Raw genomic sequence first — 22347 nt, forward strand, 5'->3', positions numbered from 1 at the left:
GCTAAAGGGCACTTCTGGGCTCAATTCTCCCGATACGTTGGGTTGTTTATTAATGCAAGGGAAGTTACGTCCAGAATTAATCAGTGTTGCATCATCAGGGAATTCCAACATTACATAACACGTATAACAAGTGAACGTTTGAGTCGTCACTGTAATCGAGTTTGGGGTAATATATCGTTTATGAGAAGCAGTTGATATCGGCGTGTTGGAATGAGTTTATATTGCCTAACCATGTAGTAAAATGTAATAAAGTGACGTAACGATGCATAGGGCCTATATCAAATCTATATATAACAGACACTCGTTAACTGATTAGAAAAAAGTGCAAATACGATGAAAATGTATAACCTAACCTAACCTAACCTAACCTAACCTGAACTTTACCTCACTAACCATATATTCGTCTCATTCATCTCTGTTGCTCCGGGAATGAAGAAAAAGGTGAGTATAGAGACCCTTTTAGGTAGATAGGGTCTCAAGGTGAAAAAATACCCAATCACTAAGTTATTTCCAGCTTCCAATATAAAAAGAAAATGCTGTAGCGAGTCACATAATCTGAAACCTTTCTTTTTTTTTAGCCTCCACGTACAAGTCTGCATTAAATCGTTAATTATAGTTCTTATCTAATCTAATTTTCTTTTTTTAAACATATGATACTCTATTCTTTCTACGTTTCCTGTCTCTCCTCTCTTTCCCTTCCTTTCTCTTCCCTTTCTTTTTTCCTTTCTTCTTCCCATGTCTCACCTAATGCTATGAAGTAAATAAATAAACGTTACTATAAACACTATATAACTCTTTATCACTTACGTTATTCCTATGCATAACAAACATCAGACAATAAACGGTTACAATTATAATGAAAGTTCACCCAGCTCCACCATTTTCGTCTCTACTGCTAAGAAAATGAAGATATATAGACGAAGAGATATTACCTGTATTTAGTGTTTCCTGCTTCCAATAAAAAAATGGATACTAAAGGTAGAAATATAATGGAGATCTACCATAGCTCTACCTCACCACCACATAACTATTCATCTTTGCTGTGAGGAAATGAAGGAACAGTAGATGAATAAGTATTAGGCTACCTGTTATTATAGTGTTTCCTGCTTCCAATATATATAAAGAAAAACAATAATGCACACTACAAGATATAATAAAATATGTACTAAGCCTCACCATAACAGCCATCATCTTATTCTCTGCTGAGAGGAAATGAACAAAGAGATGGACAGATAACTCCCGTGGTTCTTGCTTCCAATATAAAAATAGCAAGTCACATGAGATCTTAAATAGCCTGCAATACCTCCTTTTTTTAATCTCCACAAGTAATAAAAGCCTTCTTCCTCTTCCAATATAACTTCTGCGCACGTACGATATCACGGAAGCTCTTCAACAAATTTGCAAGGGTGAAGAGGAATAAAGTTAATGATTCACTTAAAGATGACATGCACTCAACACCGCTCGCCGCTTGACTTGCTTGCTTTAAGGCTCCTCTAAGGCCAAGCATATAAGCCTTTTGTATCAAGAAGGCTGCGCTATCACCGGAAATATAGCCAGAGGGAGTGAAATGAAGGGATAACTCAAATAAAGACGTCTAGGCTCACGGGAAATAGACAGAGGATAGATATAGATTATACCTCAGCTATGATATTGCGTTTCTGAAAGGGTATATGATAGATGATTTACTGGATATTTTAATACCTTCCTGCAGCCCATAGCTAACTTATTGCAGGAAACGGAAGAGGGACGGAAGCCACAGGAGTCAGGGTGTCACGCCTAGTTGCATATAAGCCTTTTGTAACAAGAAAGCTGCGTTATCATCGTAAATATGGCCGGAGGGGGTGAAATGGAGGGGTAACTGAAGTAAAGCTGCCCGGCCTTATGCTAGTAGACAGGGGACATCCCAACCATGCAACCACGCTTCTGAAGGGTCTTAGGTGTAATATATATAATTTTAACACCTCTCCGCGGCCAAAAGGTAAACTTATTGCAGGAAAAGGAAGAAGGACGTAAGCCACAGGAGATAAGGAGGGGTAACTGAGCTAAAGATGCCCGGGGTTATACTAATAGACAGGTGACATCCCAACCATGGTACCACGCTTCTGAATGGTCATAGATGTAATATATATCATTTTAAGACCTATTCGCGGCCCATAGGTTAACATATTGCAGGAAAAGGAAGAAAGACGTAAGCCACAGGAGGTTAGAGGCGGCCATGCAACCATGCAACCACACCTCTGAATGGTCATAGGTGTAATATATATCATTTTAAGACCTATTCGCGTCCCATAGGTAAACTTATTGCAGGAAAAGGAAGAAAGACGTAAGCCACAGGAGTTCATAGGCAGCCAGGAAACCATGCAACCACGCTTCTGAAGGGTCTTAGGTGTAATATATATCATTTTAAGACCTATTCGCGGCCCATAGGTTAACTTATTGCAGGAAAAGGAAGAAAGACGTAAGCCATAGGAGTTCATAGGCAGCCAGGCAACCATGCAACCACGCTTCTGAAGGGCCTTAGGTGTAACATATCTCATTCTAACACGTCTCCACAGCCCATAGGTAAACTTAGTGCAGGAAAAGGAAGAAAGACATAAGCCACAGGTCATAGGCAGCCACGCATGCGCACTAGACTTTCTTTTGTCCGTAAAACCTCGATGGCCGAGAAACATTCAGCGGCAGCGCGCGCGGACGAGGCGGCCCTGACTTTTGTTACCCCTGAGACTTCCTGAAGGACCCGGAGCGAAGGAGGAAGCCAGGATACGGTGCAAGAGGAGTGGAGGACCCGCCAGAGGACTCCAAGAGGATGCCTTCTGACCTGGAGGAGGCGGAGTACGCGGGTGAGGAGGGCGGGAGGGGGTGGTTTGAATGGGCCGGGAAAGTGGTGCCTTCTGCCTTGTTTGGGTGCCCATTTAGTGCCCCCGTGACCCTGGAGTGTGGTTCTGACCCCCGGGATCCTGAGGAAGGCGCCGAAGAGCCACCACGGGGGAAAAGAAGCCCCTGGGAGCCTCAAGCCGCTGAAGGAGGGTCGGCTCATCAGCGACAAACGTGGGGTGAAGGCCTCGGTGCCGGTGGTGCGAGAAATAGCTCCTCGGAGAAATAAGTCGCTCCACATTTCACTACGCATGCAACTTCTCTCCTTCACAGCAGAACATTTTAATTTGCTTTATTTTATTGTAGTTTGTCCACTTGTGATATTTGTGATGGTTGATTTTTGCCCTAAGTAACATGATCTGAGTGAGCGTCAGTTGGGGAATTCTATGTAAAATTACCGTTATTCGCTTGCTATTAACCCTTCTCTTGAATCATACACAGTAGAACATGTTTATTTGCCATATTTTATTCTAATTTGTACACTTCTGATCTTTGTGATGGTTTATTTTGCCCAGACTAACAAGATCTGAGTGAGCGTCAGTTGGGGAATTCTTTGTAAAATTACCGTTATTCGCTTGCTATTAAGCCTTCTCTTGAATCATACACAGTAGAACATGTTTATTTGCCATATTTTATTCTAATTTGTCCACTGGTCTTCGTGATCGTTTATTTTGCCCAAACTAACAAGATCTGAGTTAGCGTCAACGTTGGGTAACTCCATCTCAAATCTACCCTTATTCGTTTGCCATTAAGCCTTCTCTTGATTAACAGTGATTCTCTGATGCATGTGCCGTGTAATGGAGACGAAACAGGACAGGTAAAAAATAGCGAGGGGTGAAAACAGGAACATTCAAGCTAAATCCCTCTCTGCGAGCTATTTTGCGACTGCGAGCTAATTCCTACAACACCGGCCGGGTCGTCGCTGATGAGCCGACCCTCCCGGCGTCACCCTGGCCCTTTGTTATACCCGGCCAGGGGAAAATGCAGGGAAATCTTAACCAATATCATGCCTTTGGGTCACATTTTGGGGTTGTTTGGCCACGTGGACGACTATGTTGACATGCAGGGAACGTTTCTGGCCGTCGCTGAGGGGATGGTGGCCGACCCCGCACCCAGCACATGTTTGGCGCGCGATTCATCTAGTATCACACCCATTAATGCCCCCTGCCCTTAGCCTTTAGACCTCCCCCCTCCGGTATATATTCATGCATTTACCCTCTACCATATACCGTTACGATAGGCCCCTTGAAGCTCACCCAAGCTCAGGAAGTTACATAATAGGAACCTAGCTGGGTGCACTTCCTTCTCTCCTTGCCCCTTAGCCCTTAGACCTCCCCCCTGCGGTATATATTCATGCATTTACCCTTTACCATATACCATTACGATAGGCCCCTTGAAGCTCACCCAGGCTCAGGAAGTTACATAATAGGAACCTAGCTGGGTGCACTTCCTTCTCCCCTTGCCCTCTCCCTTTACCCCTTAGACTTGTCCTCTGTGGTAAATATTCATGCATTTACCCTCTACCATATACCATTACGATAGGCCCCTTGAAGCACACCCAGGCTCAGGAAGTTATATAATAGGAACCTAGCTGGGTGCACTTCCTTCTCCCCTTACCCCTTAGACCTCCCCCCTGCGGTATATATTCATGCATTTACCCTCTACCATATACCATTACGATAGGCCTCTTGAAGCACACCCAGGCTCAGGAAGTTATATAATAGGAACCTAGCTGGGTGCACTTCCTTCTCCTTTACCATATACCATTTGATGAGGCCTTGAAGCCAACCCATTATATAATAGGAACCTAGGGGGTGCCTTGCCTTCTCCCCTTACCCCTTAGACCTCCCCCATGCGATATATATTCATGCATTTATCCTCTACCGTATACCATTACGATAGGCCTCTTGAAGCACAGCCAGGCTCAGGAAGTTACATAATAGGAACCTAGCTGGGTGCACTTCCTTCTCCCCTTGCCCTCTCCCTTTACCCCTTAGACTTGTCCCCTGTGGTAAATATTCATGCTTTTACCCTTTACTCATTTATGATAGGCCCCTTGAAGCACGCCCAAGCTCAGGAAGTTACTCAATAGGAACCTAGTTGGGTGCGCTTCTTTCACCCCCTGCCCTTAGCCCTTAGACCTCCCCCCCTGTGGTATATATTCATGCATTTACCCTTTACCATATACCATTACGATAGGCCCCTTGAAGCACACCCAGGCTCAGGAAGTTACATAATAGGAACCTAGCTGGGTGCACTTCCTTCTTACCTTGCCCCTTACCCATAGCCCTTAGATGTGCTCCCTGTGGTTAATATTCATGCTTTTACCCTTTACTCATTTATGATAGGCCCCTTGAAGCACACCCAGTCTCAGGAAGTTATATAATAGGAACATGGGCTGCACTTCCTTCTCTCCATCCCTTACTCCTTACCCTTAGCCCTTAGAAATCCCTGCCAGGTTGAATATATATCCCTTTACCCTTATAATGGAGAGCTTCATGTTGGTCCCCTTGAAGGATGCCCGGGCTCAGGAAGTTACATAATGAGAACATAGGGTGCACTTCCTTTGACTTAGCATATCAGCCGGGTATTGAACCTTAAGAGTCTGGTGACCCTTCCCAACATAAAGGCAAGCCTCCAGCAGGACCTGGTGTGACCGACTGATCTAATCACTGGTATTGGACCCGCGGGCATGCCGTGCCTAATAAAGGTACACGGTCAAGAACTTAAAATATATTCAGACTTAAAACAATATTGAGCAACTGCATTTAGTAACTAGCATCACCAGGCAGCCTACCAACTCCTCACAACTCTCCGATGTTAACCACTCCATCACATTCGCGACAAACACTTGTGAACCCTGAAGCTCACTACCTTCTCCCTACCCTCATCCCTTACCCCCTCCTTAGCATCCAATGGTGTATGCATAATTTATGTCCTCACCCTTATTATGGAGAGCTTCATGATAGGTCCCTTGATACATGCCTGGGATGATGAACTTGTTACTAGGTTCATTTACCCTCCTTCCCGCATCCCTTACCTCCTCCGTAGCTTCCAAGGGTGTATGCATATGTCTTCACCCTTATTACGGAGACCTTCATGATAGGTCCCTTGAAGCACACTCGGAATGATAGTTACTACATAATTAAACTTGCTACTAGATTCATTTATCCTCCTTCCCTTAGCCATCTTTCCCCCCTCCCCTTAACTTCCAAGGGTGTATGCATGTCTTCACCCTAATTATGGAGAGCTTCACGATAGGTACCTTGAAGCACACTCGGATTGATAGTTACATAATTAAACTTGTTACTAGGTTCATTTACCCTCCTTCCTTTAGCCCCACCCCCCAGCTTCCAAGGGTGTATGCATGTGTCTTCACCCTTATTATGGAGAGCTTCACATTGGTCCCCTTGAAGCACGCCTGGCCTGAGGAAGTTACGTAATGGCAACACTGGTAACTAGGTACACTTCCCATCCCACCCTTAGCCCCTCTTAACCCCCTTAGCTTAACTCTCAAGGGTGTATATAGGCTCTCTCTCACACACCACTCCGATAGCTCAGTAGATTAAGCCCCCCCCCCAGATATATATGACGTTCTGAAAGAGGCCCATATTCTAAACTGTTTCTGTCTCCCATTACAATTGTTTTCCAAGGCCACAGAGAAGATTAACCGGGTTTGCATGAGTGATTTTCCCGTTCATGATGCAGAAGGCGTGTATGGCTATCACTAGGATCACAAATCAGTCTATGAAAATCCCAGGAACTTCTAATAGAGGCTTTTCAAATAGGCAGACTGAGCACCAGTATGTTTAAGAAGACGGTCTAAAAGCCTAAGCTTGTGACTTCAGCTCAAAAGCCTGGTTGTTTTTATGTTGCTGGCTGTGTGTGGTGGCTATGCATACTCAGTAGTTATATTTAAGTCTTAAAAAAATTAAAACTTAACATATTATGCATAAGTTCCAATGGTAATATGGGTTGAATTTCACACTTACAGAGGAGGAGGAGGAGCAAGGAGAAGGAGAAGAAGGTGAGGAGGAACAGGGAGACTCCAATGAAGAGGAACAGGATGAAGAGTGGAGTGGTGGGAAGAGAAAGAGGAAAAAGAGCAAGAAGAGGAAGTCCTCACGTGGGGAACGAGGGCGTAAGAAGCGCAAGAAGAAGGACGAGAGTGAGAGTGTGAGTTTTGTCTTGAGTCTTTTATCTTTGACTGAGCCTGATAAGTAATGAAAGTTAGTACTGTTACATGATTTACATATACTCTTTTATGACAAATTGATGATGTTGATTCAAAGCTTTGATGTTAAGTCTAAATAATGATGATTTAGAGAGTTGGCCATTTTGTGTGCACCATTTCAGACAGTATACACACGAAAACATGGAAAAAATTGTATATACCTGAAAGACTTTTAAACATTCTTCATTTTGACACCAGTTCAGTTTTTACACTAAACTCGACTTTTCCAAATAATTTTCACACCAAACTCATTTTTTAGGCTAGTTTTTGTATCAAACCCAATTTTACAGACCAATTTTCACACAAACCAAATTTTAGACAAATTTTCACACCACAAACCAAATTTTACAGAAATTTTCACACATCAAACCAAATTTTACAGACAAATTTTCATACATCAAGACAAATTTTCACACCTCGCCAAATTTTTCAGACAAATTTTCACACCCCAAACCAAATTTTACAGACAAATTTTCACACCTCAAACCAAATTTTAAGACTTTTTTTTTTCCCATCTCAAACCCTATTTCTGTACCAATTTTTACACCTGAAACCCAATTTTCTAGAACCAATATATAACAAATGAGTAATGTTGTGAATATGACCGTGTGAACAACATGATGAAGGTGACTCATTTTCCAGGAGGGTGAGTATGAGGAAGACGGCCAGCGAGTGGACTCTGACTACAATGCTGAGGATGCTTCCCGGGGCAGGGGGCGCGGCAAGGGGCGGGGCCGGCCCTCCGCCCCCGCTGCCACACCCCTCCAGGAGAATAATGAGCAGAATGGTATCAGATGTGCCGCCAATTATGCACCTTGGCTTAGACCTATTTCACTTTTTTCCAATTCATTTTACTTTTTTTGTAGAGTTGTTTTTTCCTGCATCTTTAAAGTAAGTTGTTTTTTTCTTGCATTTTTTTATTTTGACATCTCTGATATTACTCTGCTCCTGACCTGTCCAGTGTTCAAATGTGTATACTAGTAGATTTTTGTTGAACTATGACCACTTGATGATACCACTTGGTTATCTTTCTGTATAGCAAGTCTTTATATCACTCTATCCCTCTGTCCATTCCTATAATCTATTCGTTCACCCTCTTTCTCCTCCTCTCTCATTCCCATCTCCCTGCTCCTGTCCTTCCATTTCTATAATCTATTCTTTCGCCCTCGTTTTCCCTCTCTCTCATCACTGTTACCCTCCATTTCTCTAATCTATTCTTTCATCCTTTCTCCTCTCTCATCGCTATCGCCCCACTACTCCGTTATTCCATTCCTATAATCAGTTCTCTCCTCCTCTCTCATCGCAATCACCCTACCTCTGTCTCTCCATTTCTATAATCTTTTCTTTCATCCTCTTTCTCCTTCTTTCTCATCACAATCCCCCTACCTCTGTCCTTCCATTTCTATAATATATTCTTTCATCCTCTTTCTCCTTCTCTCTCATCAGTATCACCCTACCCCTCCGTCCTTCCATTTCTATAATCTATTCTTTCGCCCTCTTTCTCCTTTTCTCTCATTACTGTCACCCTACCCCTCCGTCCTTCCATTTCTATAATCTATTCTCTCATCCTCTTTCTCCATCTTTCATCACTTCCACTTTCATATTCTCTTTCTCGGCGTCTCAGGTGGTCGGGGGCTGCAGAACGGGCGGCTTATAATGTCCGCACTCCTCCCTCTCTACCTGTTTCGCCTCTTATGATAACAATAGCCTGTAATTTAGTCATATGAAATTGAGAGAAAAAGTACATACTCAGCTGATTACACTGCATTTGCATCATCTGTGATATTGTTATGTTCTGTAGCAGTGCACGTAATTGGTTCATCTAGTTTTGGAGAGGAAAAAGTACATACCCAGCTGATTACATTGACCAACTTAACTTTAAAGATCATTTGCATCATGGCCATGTTATTGCTGTACTCTGTGGCTCTGCATGCAATTGGTTCATCTTATGGAGAGGGAAGAGTACACATTCAGGAAAATACACTATGGCTTAACTTAGGTCATTTGCATCATGGCCATGTTGTTACTGTTGCGTTCTTTGCCAGTTCATGCGATTGATTATTCTTATTATGGAGAGAAGTCCATATTTATCTGGTTACACTGCAGCTTAATTTACCCGGTAGCAGCGACGGGCCAAATTTTTTACTTGACAAACCCCCAAAATAGAAGATGCATAAACTGATCACAAATGCGTTGATATATATACCGTAATATAATGATTTGATGATTTTTTTCTCATAAATTCGCTTAGGGAGCCTTTAAAAACATGATCCCCGCAGCTACCGGGTTAACTTTGAAGGTCATATGCATCGTGGCCGTGTTGTTTTTGCTGTGTTCCGTGGCAGTACACATGTTTGGTTGATCTTTCAGGCGGAGGGGACCAGATGCCGACCGTGGCAGAGGTGTGCGAGAGCTTCAGCTTGAATGATGTGCAGATAGAGTACTCAGACAATGACTACCAGACCCTGACCACCTACAAGCTCTTCCAGCAGCACGTGCGACCTCTCTTGGCCAAGGAAAACCCGAGGGTGAGTAAACAACGAGAGGAATGGTAACGGATTTATGTATTTCTTTACTTATTTTTATGTATTTATTATCATTATTATTATTTTTTATTATTTATTTATTTATACTTTTTAGTGCAGTTACTCCCAGAATGATCAGCCTCGGATTATGTAAGAGTTTTAAGAATTGTATGAGATTAAGGTTATTTTAGGATAGAAGAAGACATAAGAAATGGCATATTTTTATTTCATTTATTTATTTACCTGTTTATATTTAAGAGTTTGCTTTTTTCTGCATTTTTAAGGAAGTTGTTTTTTGTCTTTGTTTTTCTCTCGGATTTTAGAATTTTGTAGGTTATTCTCACTAATATTAATAATTAATAATGAACACATGGATATTTTTTTCAATATGATTTTTTTGTAGCTTGTACTGCTCTAGTCGTCACAATCATCACCCCTGTGACATCAGAAGATCATACTTGGATAAGACAAAAGACCTTAAAAAAACCCCCAAAAAAAAAAAAAAAAAAATTAAAATTTGTACATTCCATACACAAGGCACTAAACTTTTTCAGGCATTTTTGGCAAAAAAAGGTAAAATAAGCTGAAAAAAAAGTTTTTTTATTTTTTTTAGAACCTACCTCTTGATTCTTTTTTTTTTTGTTTTTTGATTCTACGACCTTTCCATATAACTGTATTGTGTTCTGGCGTAGGGAATATTATCTTGGTTCACTTTACAAGGCATCTGCTTACCCTGCATATACTTCTAAGTAATGGAAAGTTAATGAAATATTCCATCAACGTACTGGTGGGTCACATAATACTTGTTTCTGCCCTCGTAGATGCACCTGCTAACCACTTTTGTCTCTGGCAGGTCCCCGTGTCCAAGCTGATGATGCTGGTGGCTGCCAAGTGGAGGGAGTTCACAGCCAGAGGACAGGAGGATGAGGAGGAGGAAGAGGAGGAGGTTGCAGAGGAAGAAGAACCTGAACCAGAGCCTGTCCAAGTAAGTGGCTGGCCTAAGTTCAAATGGCGGCCAGGAGGTGGGTATCAGCAGGTTAAGACGAGTCCCGTCATCGGGCATTCAAACGCAGCATTAAATTTAGTCTTGCTGCGGTCAGTTTCCTCTCAAGCCAACGTTCCTGGCATCCTCTCCTGCTTCTGAGTCTCTCTCCTAGAACTCAGATTGGTTTCAAAATTGTGAAAGAAGAGTTTTCCCTATTTTTACTAATTTCAGATTGTTCCCAAGGGTCGAGGACGTCCGAGGAAGTCCAAGGTTGACGAGGAGGCCGAGGAGGAGTTCGACGATGACAGCGAAGGCCTAGGCAAGAAGAAGCGCGGCCGCAAGCGCACCACTACTGCTGAGAGCAAGGCCAAGAAGGGAGGGAAGGTGCCCACGCTCAAGATCAAGTTGGGGAAGCGGAAGAAGGACACCTCGGTGAGTCTGGTGAGATTGTTAGTTTTTGTTATTAGGCTTAGAATCAACATGTATATAGTGGACCTTCAGACGAACTTGTTGACACCACCTGAGCCTGTCATGATTCCTGGTGCGTGAGCATCTCCAGCTGTCAAGTGGTCATGACGTGTGTGTGTGTGTGTTGGTGTGCATTGTTGAGTCGTTGAGCTTCAGGGTTCACGTCATTGTTATTGTGCTTTCTGTGCTTCCCACATCAGTAATTTCTTTGACTGAGAATGGAATGGAATGGCAACAAGACTGAGTGAAATAGTTTTCTGTGCATCTTCATTTATTATCATTGTCCTACCATTTCAAATAGTCTGTTTAGGCGTTCGATTCCGTGGGTCCTTTCCTTCCCTCCGCTCTGCCACACAGTCCCAACACCAATCCCTTCCTCTCATATCTTACCTATAAGTAACATATGAAAGGGAAAAATAGGTGTTAGGGCTGTGTGGCAGAGCAGAGGGGAGGAAAGGACCCACGGAATCTAACGCCCAAACAGACCATTTGAAATGGTTGGACTATAGTGCATTATTGCACTGAATGATTTGTGAAGAGATTTCATATTAGGTTTCCTTTTAACACAATTTGGTGATGAATATGATTCCCTGATGATTAGAGAAATATGTGAAAGAAGGTCCATTATTTATTTCTAAATTAATTAGATAAGGCTTAGCGTAAGGAGACACCTCAAGAAGCTACTGCACAGTTTGTCAAGTATATTGTTGTGCTGTCTCACTTATGTCTCGCTCTGTGTTGTGTCGTGAATGGAGGAGTGGTCCATTGTCTAGTTTAATTAGATCATAATGGAGTGGTTTTGACTAGATTTTGTCAGTAAACTATCTGCCCGCACCAGTGCATCAATTTACGTTCACTAAAATGAGGAATACCATCAGTTTCAAGTCATCAACAATCAATATGGTACTTTCTGTGTTCAGAGTGCGCTAAGAAATTTTCCTACTCCTTCAGGAGGACGACTCTAGTCAAGACAGTGATGCTGAGTTTGAACAGATGTTGGCTGAGGCGGAGGACATGAACAAGGCTGAAGACGAAGCCGAGCAGACCACCGGGCCCAAGAACAAGAAGAAGAGTAAGATAGGAAGCAGGAGTCGCCGTAGGAAGCGCATGAAGGCCAAGGACGAAGACGGCTATGAGACTGACCACCAGGTACGGTCCATTGCCGCCCTTAGTTAGTGGGTCCGTGTAGCCATCCCCTGAGTGTGGGTGTGAGGCTCCTCTTGGCCGGGGGAGTCTTAGCCTAGTTAACTGACAACATCCTCAGTTTACTATCAAAAACTTATTTCATTCACACATTTTTTATTCTTGCTTTTTTTCTGCCACTATGTGATATGTCCAGAAAATTCTCATTTTTGCCTACTGAATATAAGTGTCTCCTTGAATTACGTAGTAATTTAAGGACTTTAATAAGTTATATATCATTAATTCACAGACAAACTTATCTTGCATTGGATGAACATGAAATCATACAATCAGGATGAACTGTTCCATTTGTCTTTAAATCTAAAGAACAGCAAGTTCTTAGAATATTTGTTTGCCATGTAAAATAGGAAAATAACTGAACTACCCACAGAGGGATGCCTACATCCTACATACCCATGCTGAGGCTTGTTAGTATGTTGTGTGTGTGTGTATATATATTTCTATACATGCATGTGTATTTACATATTTATGCACGATTTAGTTTTAATCTCATTGACCTGTTGATATTACTGCCTTCCACATAAAAAGTGCCCTCCCTATTATATATCATAAACTCAAACCTGCAGGCACTTTTGGCTTGATTATAATGCAATACAGTGGCATAAGATACACTAGAATGTATGTGTCAACCCATGTTACTAATTATCTTTTTTTTTTCTCTATACATAATCAGTCTCCCCCCAACCAGGACTACTGTGAAGTGTGCCAACAAGGGGGTGAAATCATCCTCTGTGACACTTGCCCCAAGGCCTACCACTTAGTGTGCCTTGAGCCTGAACTTGAGGAGGCCCCAGAGGGCAAGTGGTCTTGCCCCACTTGTGAGGCCGAGGGGGTCAAGGAAGAGGATGAACATTTGGAGTACTGCAAGGTTTGCAAGGTCAGTAGCGAAAAGGTCAGTCTTCTCCCACTGGTTTCTACTAGTATTAGAAAACTGTATGAAAACACTTCATACATTCCTATATTCAAATATCCTTGCTATACATGACTTACTTTTTGACTTATCTTTTGGGGTTAAGGTTATGGTGATATTTTTCCCTTTCATTACTTTCCTGAGACTAAGAGCAAGGTGAGTACAACTACAACCTTCCTTTATATGGAAGTTTGGTTTTCTGCATCCCCTCGGTAACCTTCCCCTGCTCTGCACAGGATGGCGGAGAGCTGCTGTGCTGCGATTCATGCGTCAATGCCTATCACACGTACTGCCTGTCACCTCCGCTGTTTGAGGTGCCAGATGGAGAATGGACCTGCCAGCGGTGTGCCTGTGAGCCCCTCCCTGGGCGCGTGCAGAAGATCCTGTTCTGGAGGTGAGACTTATTTGGCTATCTATTATAATCTTGTATAGCATCAGAGGGCAAGCGTCTCACTGATCAATAGTGGACGAGCGTTGGAAAGAGTTGGCAGGTGAGGGAGTGAGCGAAATGAGAAAGCCTGAGAAATTACTGCTAACTGCCGTGACTGGTGTGACTTGACCCCTGCTTTTGGTTAACATTTATTATCCCTCAGGTTTGTGGATCCACCAAAGCCTCCGGAGAACTGGAAGGAAATCGTCGGGGAGACCAAGGTCGAGAAGTACCAGTTCAAGCAGCTGAGGGAGTTCCTGGTGAAGTGGGTGGACATGTCTTACTGGCACTGCTCCTGGATCTCCGAGCTGATGCTGGACGTTTACCACCCTCAGGTCAGCACCGAAAGATTTGTTTACTTATTATTTTATTTTATTTTTATTTATTTTTTACATCATGGGAGGCAGTTTAAGGGCAAAAAACAACAACTATACGCTACTCCGACAAAAGAAAAATTGCCTTAAAATTAACTAGATTTGCATTGGATTTACTAACTAGAAAATCTTTCCCACATCGCCCTAAGATGAACTAAATTTGTCTGCACTCAAAATCCTATGTTGATTAGATGCCTATATCTTGGGTCCAGTGTAGATCAATTGAGATGATATATTAATACACAAGATAATTAGTGTTCGATGTAACTTAACTTAAATCACTCTAAATTCTCCTCCCCAATCTTCTCTTCCTCACCACCACCTTACCTATCCTCCCACCACTCCCCAGCCTCCATCACTGTCTCCCAGCCTTGTCCTCAAACCTATGTTGCTCAGATGCCTCTATCCTCTTGGTCCACTAAGTATACGTTGAGTTGGAATAGTAATAACCAAGACAAGTGTTCGATGATGGGAGTAAATATTTTTAACGTTTCCTTCTGCAGATGTTGAGGTCCTACTTTAAGAAGTTTGACCCTGACGAGCCGCCCACCCCTGGCATTGATGATGATGATGAGCTTGGGTCACAGCGCCGCCACAAGAAGGAGTATGATCCGAACTCCCTGGAGGAAAGGTGAGCAGGATCAGAACTGACTTTCAACTCTGTCATTTAGATTCATTGCCTTTGTGAACTGTTCTGACGGAAGCCTCGTACCATATTAGACTGATAGACATACTTCATCATTTTCCTGTAGTAATTTATGCACTGGGTAATATTTTCATAGTGGTTTATGTAGTTGAAAGAATAGGATTATCAAGAGTAGAGGAGATTTGTAGCTCGTCCAACTCCATGAAGGAAAATAAGACAAAGAAGCAAATAGGATCTTGATCGATAATTAATCTATATTTTGAGATATCATGAAGGCTAGAACTATCATCCCCATTGCCGTCCCACAAAGAGATTTATCACCAATTATCAAGACCAATAATTAGTATATATCTTTATACATTACAAAGGCCACAGCGATTAGTTCCATTGCCACGCCGCAAAGAGATCTTTCACCACTGTCCCCCCTTCAGGTACTACAAGTATGGCATCAAGTCCACCTGGCTCAAGATCCACCGAGTCCTGAACCACCGGACGCTGCGAGACGGTACCATTCAGTACCTTGTCAAGTGGCGCGACCTTCCCTACGACCAGGCCACATGGGAGGACGAGGACGAGGAGATTGTCGGTCTCAAAACTGCCATTGAGTTCTACCATGACCTGCGTGCTGCCTGCAATGCCGATGTTGGTAAGGATCCTGTGTTTGCTGTTTGGTATACTTGTGTTTGTGTTGAGAAGACAAGGAGTTTGATATAAAATGTTTAGGGTATGTTTGTGAGTTTAATATTTGTGTTATTGTGGGATCTTGTGTTTACCGTTTGTGTAGTTTGATATGAAGTGTTTGGGGTAACGCTCATTAGTTTGATCGTTGTGTTCTCTGTTTGGTATACTTCTGTTTTGTTTTGCCAAGAGGTGAAGTTTATATTAAGTGTTTAGGTTAACGATCATCAGTTTGATAAATGTGTGTTGGTGGGATCCTCTCTTTGTGTTGCCAAGAGAACTAGTTATTTTCTTAGATTCCCCACAGATGCCTTCCTTCTGAACACCATTCTTACTCCGTCACTTTCTCCCTTGCTTCCCTGATAACCCTGAGATGACTCACACGAAAGCACTCGAGTTTCCGCGCATTTCTTTGCTTCCTTTTCGCTCATCAGTAAGCATATATATCACATGCTGTATATGAGGGATTAAACTCTGCCATTGTGTTATGTCGGACCACCTCTGCCATTCCATAAATTTGTTCTCTTGAGGCAACCAAACCATCTTAACCACGTTCTCAACACTCCTATAATTATTATGTACTGTTTCCTTACTTAATGGAGGCAAGAAAAAGAAAGGCTAGTTCAAGTCAAGCCAAACTATCTTCACACATTCTCAACACTCCTTTCATCATCATCATTTATTTCCTTACTCTATGAAGGCAAGAACAAGAAGGGCTAGTTCAAGTCAAGCCAAACTATCTTCACACATTCTCACCACTCCTATCATCATCATTATTTGGTATTTCTTTATATAGGCAAGAACAAGAAGGGGAAGAAGAAGGGCAAGTCCAGGACACGAGAACTGGGTGACGAGGACCGTGAGCCGTCATCCCCGCGTCGCTACACTCCCCCGCCTGAGAAGCCAACCACCAACCTCAGCAAGAAGTGGGAGAAACAGCCGGACTATATCGAAATGACCGGCCTCTCCCTTCACGAGTACCAGCTGGAGGGAGTCAACTGGCTTAGGTCAGTTGTCCCTATTACTAAACATTTTGTTGCCCAAGTTCTTATATTCGACAAGGCTTTCGTAGGAGTTGTGGGCATTTCCAGGAGTAGTTTAAAGACCCTGGTGTTAGTTTGACCCTTCCTCTGTACCGTGAACCTAAAGAAACACTCATTAGAACCTGAATGATCCCCTCTTTGACCTTTAGAAATTAGTTGATGTGAGAAGCCAGTGTCTTATTATACCGGCCAGTAAGAGAGAGGACGTGGATATTTATTTATTTATTTTTTTTTTTTTTTTATTTTTTTTTTTTTTTTTTTTTTCCCCCTACTTTACTGTCATTGTCTTTACTTTTCCTGTCCATGTCTGCTCATCAAGGGGACTCTGGGTCTATATCAATTTTGTATTTTCCCTTGATGCCCTTTCATGGATCTCAGTCTTCTCTTTTTTTTCTTCTTTTCGTTTATCCTGATTTTTCCTTGCGGGGTTGGATGGGCTATTAGTCTCTCTCCCACTCTTGACTTTTGTGGATCTCAGTAATGAAAATAATAACTCTGAAAGTCCTCTTCAGGCAGTTGTAATACTTGTTAACTTTGTCTCCAGTTGGGGGCTTTGTGGTGCAGTGGTTAGCACACTCAGCTCACAACTGAGAGAGCCCGGGTTCAGTTCCTGGGCGGAGTGGAAAAATTTGGTCGGCTTTTCCGATACCCTACGCCCCTGTCCACCCAGCAGTGAATGGGTACCAGGTATTAATCGGGGGTTGTGTCCTGTCCCCTGGATCTGTTCCCTCGTATAATTCCTTCCCCTTCTGTCTCTCTCCAGCATATGACCACAAATGTTGCGCTGACTAAACGAAACTTTACAACTTGTCTCCAGTTAGAAGTTCATTTTGTACATTAGTTTCGTTGACTTTCAGGTACTCTTGGGGCCAGGGAACAGACACCATCCTGGCCGACGAGATGGGTCTGGGTAAAACCATCCAGACCATTGCCTTCCTTTACTCCCTGTACAAGGAGGGGCACTCTAAGGGGCCCTTCATTGTGGCCGTCCCGCTGTCCACCATCATCAACTGGGAGCGAGAGTTTGAGATGTGGGCGCCGGATTTCTATGTGGTGACCTACGTGGGAGACCGAGACTCCAGGACGATGATCCGAGAGCACGAGTTGTCCTTTGAGGAGGGAGCCGTGCGCAGCGCCTCCAAGGCCACGCGCATCCGCACCACCAACGTCAAGTTCAATGTGCTGCTGACCTCCTACGAGATGATATCCATGGACCAGGCTTGTCTCGGCTCCCTGGAGTGGGCGTGTTTAGTGGTGGATGAAGCGCATAGGTTAAAGAGTAACCAGTCCAAGGTGAGAACTCCTCTTGTTGATATTGATAAGTTTAGTTAAAGGAAAAGTCAACACCCACTTGTTAACTCAGTAGGAACTCCCTCTCCCATTTATTATTGTTTATTATCATTGTCTTTATTTCTCTTTTGTTATTCAGCATGGGGTCTCTGGGTCTATCAATTTTTCATTCTCCCTTGATGTATTTTCATGGGTCTTAATAATAATGATAATAATAATAGTAGATTGCTTTTCTTTTTGGGGGGGGGGATTAACCTATTTTATTTTGTTTATTAATGTTAGTTTTTTTCTGTTTATCTGCACACTTTATTACGTTTATTTTTTCCTCCCCAGTTCTTCCGTGTATTGAACCAGTACAACATCTTGTACCGCCTGCTGCTGACGGGAACGCCCCTGCAGAATAACCTGGAGGAGCTGTTCCATCTCCTGAACTTCTTGTGTCCGGAGAAGTTCAACGATTTGTCAGCCTTCCAGAATGAATTTGAAGACATTGCCAAGGAAGACCAAATCAAAAAGCTCCATGACTTACTGGGACCTCACATGCTCAGGAGGTTGAAGACTGATGTGCTGAAGGTAAGCAGTAACAGTTATATTTCTTAGATAAAAATTACACACAAAGCTATGATATTGCAGTTTATTGAATCTTTTTGTCACTACATTGGTTATTCATTCACACTGGAAAAGTTCAAATTGTAACTTTTATGGTTCATTATCTAATTGATTAATATTATGAACAGAACATGCCAACCAAGTCTGAGTTCATCATCCGTGTGGAGCTCTCGCCACTCCAGAAGAAATACTACAAATACATCCTGACCAGGAACTTTGAGGCCCTCAATTCTAGAGGCGGTGGCCAGCAGGTAATGTCCTACAGCAGGGGTGGAGAGAGAAGAGTTTGTTACATACCCATTACAAAAGTTAACTTGATTGAAGATTTAATTTAGTACACTTCTGTTTACAAAAAAATGGAGTGTATTATAAAAAGTTCATTCCTTGATCTTCTGTAGAGATCAGCTTTCATCTTCCCATTTGTCCTGATTGAAGTATACGTAACAACCTGGAGGGAAGACGAGAATATATTCATTGAATCATTATGTGTAAGGATTAACACCCTATCTTCCCTTTCTTGGTAGGTGTCTCTTTTGAACATCGTGATGGACCTGAAAAAGTGTTGCAATCACCCATACCTGTTCCCTGCTGCCTCTGAGGAGGCCCCAAAGCTCCCCAATGGCATGTATGTCACCAAGGACTTGGTCAAGGCCAGCGGCAAGTTCACGCTTCTGGAGAGCATGTTGGAAAAGCTAAAGCGAGATGGTCATCGGTAAGCAGTGATCTACATTGTCCCTCAGAATGGTTGTTGTGTGCATATTTTCATGTTGTAGATTCATGTCTAATTTAAGTTGATTGAAGCTTGATTATTTTTGTTTGTTTTCCAGAGTGCTAGTTTTCTCCCAGATGACAAAAATGTTGGATGTTTTGGAAGATTTCTGCGAAGGTCTGGGTTACAAGTACGAGAGGATTGACGGAGGCATCACCGGCTTGGCTCGACAGGAGGCCATTGATAGGTCAGCATCAGTGATGTGTGAAATTTTTTGTAAGAGAAATTGTAAATATCTGGCAGATGTAATTGAAGCCAGACATCCAGTATGCTTATTGAAAAAACTACTCTCCTCTATCATTACGTAGATTAATTTCAAGTAAAGTTAATGTATATATATATATTTTTTTCTTCAGGTTCAATGCACCTGGAGCCCAGCAGTTCATTTTCTTGCTCTCCACGCGTGCTGGTGGCTTGGGGATCAACTTGGCCACAGCCGACACTGTCATCATTTACGATTCTGACTGGAACCCCCACAATGACATCCAGGCCTTCTCTCGAGCCCATCGTATCGGTCAGGCCAACAAGGCAAGTGGACAAGGAGCTCTTAGATCTGCAAAGCTGTGGTAGCATTTGTCTCCTTCAAAATTGTGGACGTGGCAAATGTCACTACATGCTTTGGTCCATCAGCTGTTATTATGTGATGTTTGCTGGATATGTAGTTTTAGTCATTGTGTGAGGTCTTAAGGCACTGATGGATGGTGTTTCCTTGAAGTTGATAGCAGTCACAGATGGTGCTTTGTGTTCTGTATAATATAAGTATGTAGGCACACAGCTCCAAGGATTATTTTGGTGTTTATTCATCTATATTTATTTCATTTGTTCATTCATTTATTTTTTATTTATTTATTGTTGTGTTTTATTTATTTTTCCCCCCCTCCCGCAGGTGATGATCTATCGGTTCGTGACACGTAACTCTGTGGAGGAACGAGTGACTCAGGTGGCCAAGCGAAAGATGATGTTGACTCACTTGGTGGTGCGGCCAGGCATGGGCGGCTCGAAGTCCACCAACTTCTCCAAACAAGAGTTGGACGACATTCTTAGGTCAGTACTTTTTTATTTATAGTCCATCTTCTTCCATTATTGCGGTCAGACTTACGATGATCCTCCTCCTTCGGTCCAGGCAATCCTTCCTATTTCTAACACTTCCAAGTCTTGTTGCACTGTTCTTCTCCATGTTTTCCTTGGTCTTGGGTCAGTTCAAGTGTGAAAAAAAATCCCATATCTAAAAACACTTCCTAGTCCCATCAGCAAACATACTATTCTAACACTTCAAAGAATTTCATGACTTGTCTATACTTTCTTATTTAGGAGCAGTGATTAGCAGGCTTTTTTTCCTCTCATTAGTTTTTGCCCTTGAGCTACTTCCTTTACTGTAAAATATAAGAGAGAGATGGAATAGTCATATTTATCTTTTGCGTGAAACTTTTAATTGAGGAAGACGAAACGTTGCTCAGGTTCGGTACTGAGGAGCTGTTCAAGGAGGAGTCTGGGAAGGAGGACGAAGCCATCCACTACGACAACCAGGCCATCGAGGAGCTCCTGGACCGCAGCAAGGAGGGCATCGAGCAGAAGGAGAACTGGGCCAACGAGTACCTCAGCTCCTTCAAGGTGGCTTCCTACGTCACCAAGGAAGGAGAGGAGGCAAGTGTCTTAGATTTAGATGGTTGTTATATTTATGCTTATTGTTTTTTTATATATATGCTTTCATACTTATATTTAGATGCTTTTATATTCATACACATATTTAGATTTTGTTTGCCTTTATATTTATTCCAAAGTCTTTGCTTGGTAACGAAGAATGTGATCATTGTTGATGCTTCAGACATCATTATATTACTGTTACCTGACTGCTTGCTATGACTTTTTCTTCTGATCATGCAATTTTGTTTATCTTTACTCCAGGAGGACATGGATGTGCAAAAATGTGTCTCAAGTATGCACATTTATTTTTCACCCTAACCTTTTCTTTTATTTTACTCCAGGAGGAAATGGAGGATGTGGAAGTGCTGAAACAGGAGGCCGACAACACCGACTCACAGTACTGGGAGCGCCTCTTACGGCACCACTTTGAGCAGCAGCAGGAGGATCTCGCTCGCACGCTGGGCAAGGGCAAGCGTGTCAGGAAGCAGGTGAGTCACTCCCCCTTGACATACTTGCAGGTCTCGGTTACCATGTCGGGTGTTGGTCTGGCAGTTGAGTAAATTTTGTATGATTTGTAAATGCTATTGTTCGTAGAAGTTGCTGGGATTTTCATGGAGAGTTTTGTGATCCCAATGATAGTTTTACATGGCTTCTTCACCTTCAACAGGGGGCTTCGTGGTAAAGTGGTTAGCACACTCGGCTCACAACCGAGAGAGCCCGGGTTCGATTCCCAGGCGGAGTGGAAAAGTTTGGGGGGCTTTTCCGATACCCTACACCCCTGTCCACCCAGCAGTGAATGGGTACCAGGTATTAATCGGGGGTTGTGTCCCGTCTTGTGGGATCTGTTCCCTTCTCCTATAATTCCTTCCCCTCCTGTCTCTCTCCGGCATATGACCACAGATGTTGTGCCGACTAAACGAAACTTTCCAACTTTTCACCTTGAATGGGAAAACACCTTCGAAAACCCAGTTAATATTCTCCGTGACCTTGGAAAATTGTCGTAGTGGTAGCCCAATGTGATTAAGAATATGGACCTAAGACTGCATTTACTAGACCTTTTCAGTCAGAAGTTAACGTAACTTTCCCGAAACTCATCCTAACTCCCATGAAACAGGTCAACTACAATGACGCAGCAGATGGCCGCGAGGACCTCACCTGGCAGGAACAAGGCTCGGACTACAACTCGGACTTCTCGCTACCGTCTGACAATGACAACGATGATGAATTTGACGAGAAGAATGAAAGTGAGTACACCGACGAGATTGTCTTTTGTTTGCCTTGTTTTGTAGCGCAGGTGTTAACATCTATTGTGGACTTAGAGTACACGGTAGGTTGCCTGAAAGCACGGAACTTATTATTACAAAAAAATACAAAACAAAAAGGATAATTACGACTCGGCTGTCCCTACTTGTGATGCCTCAGTACCCAGTCACCGAGCACCCATGACACTACTCTGTTGACATTGATTGTGGACTTGGAGAACACAATAGAATGCCTTACAGTACCGAGCTTATTATTAGAGGTAAAACAAACACAGAAAGGAGATAAAACTACTCGCTTATTCCTACTTGTGATGCCTCAGTACCTAGCCATCCACCACCCATGACATTAATTGTGGACTTGGAGAACACAATAGAATGCCTTACAGTACTGAGCTTATTATTA

General features: G+C 42.8%; 1 protein-coding gene and 1 long non-coding RNA gene across 20 annotated transcripts in view; one reads left to right on the forward strand and one right to left on the reverse strand.

The window, feature by feature from the left end:
• The first annotated feature begins 2642 nt into the window (after positions 1-2642).
• The window catches only part of LOC127007599 (chromodomain-helicase-DNA-binding protein Mi-2 homolog), a 35335-nt gene continuing 15630 nt past the window's right edge, over positions 2643-22347 (forward strand). For 8 of the 19 annotated variants that reach the window (XR_007760910.1, XM_050878778.1, XM_050879427.1 and 5 more), the window contains exons 1-23: positions 2643-2840; positions 6869-7050; positions 7751-7895; positions 9479-9636; positions 10487-10618; positions 10850-11059; positions 12038-12235; positions 12963-13181; positions 13436-13593; positions 13793-13964; positions 14507-14634; positions 15081-15295; positions 16124-16334; positions 17228-17663; positions 17994-18233; positions 18398-18520; positions 18794-18981; positions 19097-19225; positions 19395-19566; positions 19925-20082; positions 20496-20682; positions 21024-21170; positions 21797-21926. Coding sequence is in view for 18 of the 19 variants with exons in the window: in XM_050878778.1 (XP_050734735.1) it covers positions 2807-2840; positions 6869-7050; positions 7751-7895; positions 9479-9636; positions 10487-10618; positions 10850-11059; positions 12038-12235; positions 12963-13181; positions 13436-13593; positions 13793-13964; positions 14507-14634; positions 15081-15295; positions 16124-16334; positions 17228-17663; positions 17994-18233; positions 18398-18520; positions 18794-18981; positions 19097-19225; positions 19395-19566; positions 19925-20082; positions 20496-20682; positions 21024-21170; positions 21797-21926 (4072 nt within the window). In the remaining variant the exon portion in view is untranslated. Of the gene's footprint in view, positions 2841-6868; positions 7055-7750; positions 7896-9478; positions 9637-10486; positions 10619-10849; positions 11060-12037; positions 12236-12962; positions 13182-13435; positions 13594-13792; positions 13965-14506; positions 14635-15080; positions 15296-16123; positions 16335-17227; positions 17664-17993; positions 18234-18397; positions 18521-18793; positions 18982-19096; positions 19226-19394; positions 19567-19924; positions 20083-20495; positions 20683-21023; positions 21171-21796; positions 21927-22347 lie in introns of all 19 variants that reach the window. The other 11 variants (XM_050879278.1, XM_050879972.1, XM_050879629.1 and 8 more) reach the window with 9 other exon arrangements.
• LOC127009021 (uncharacterized) lies at positions 3575-5995 on the reverse strand. The gene is made up of 4 exons (XR_007761514.1): positions 4822-5995; positions 4462-4602; positions 4206-4307; positions 3575-4057 (listed from the first exon to the last, which is right to left on the reverse strand). It is a non-coding gene; the product is annotated as an uncharacterized LOC127009021 (long non-coding RNA).

Source organism: Eriocheir sinensis, chromosome 1, assembly GCF_024679095.1.
Source record: "Eriocheir sinensis breed Jianghai 21 chromosome 1, ASM2467909v1, whole genome shotgun sequence".
In the NCBI taxonomy this organism is placed as follows: Eukaryota; Metazoa; Arthropoda; class Malacostraca; order Decapoda; family Varunidae; genus Eriocheir; species Eriocheir sinensis.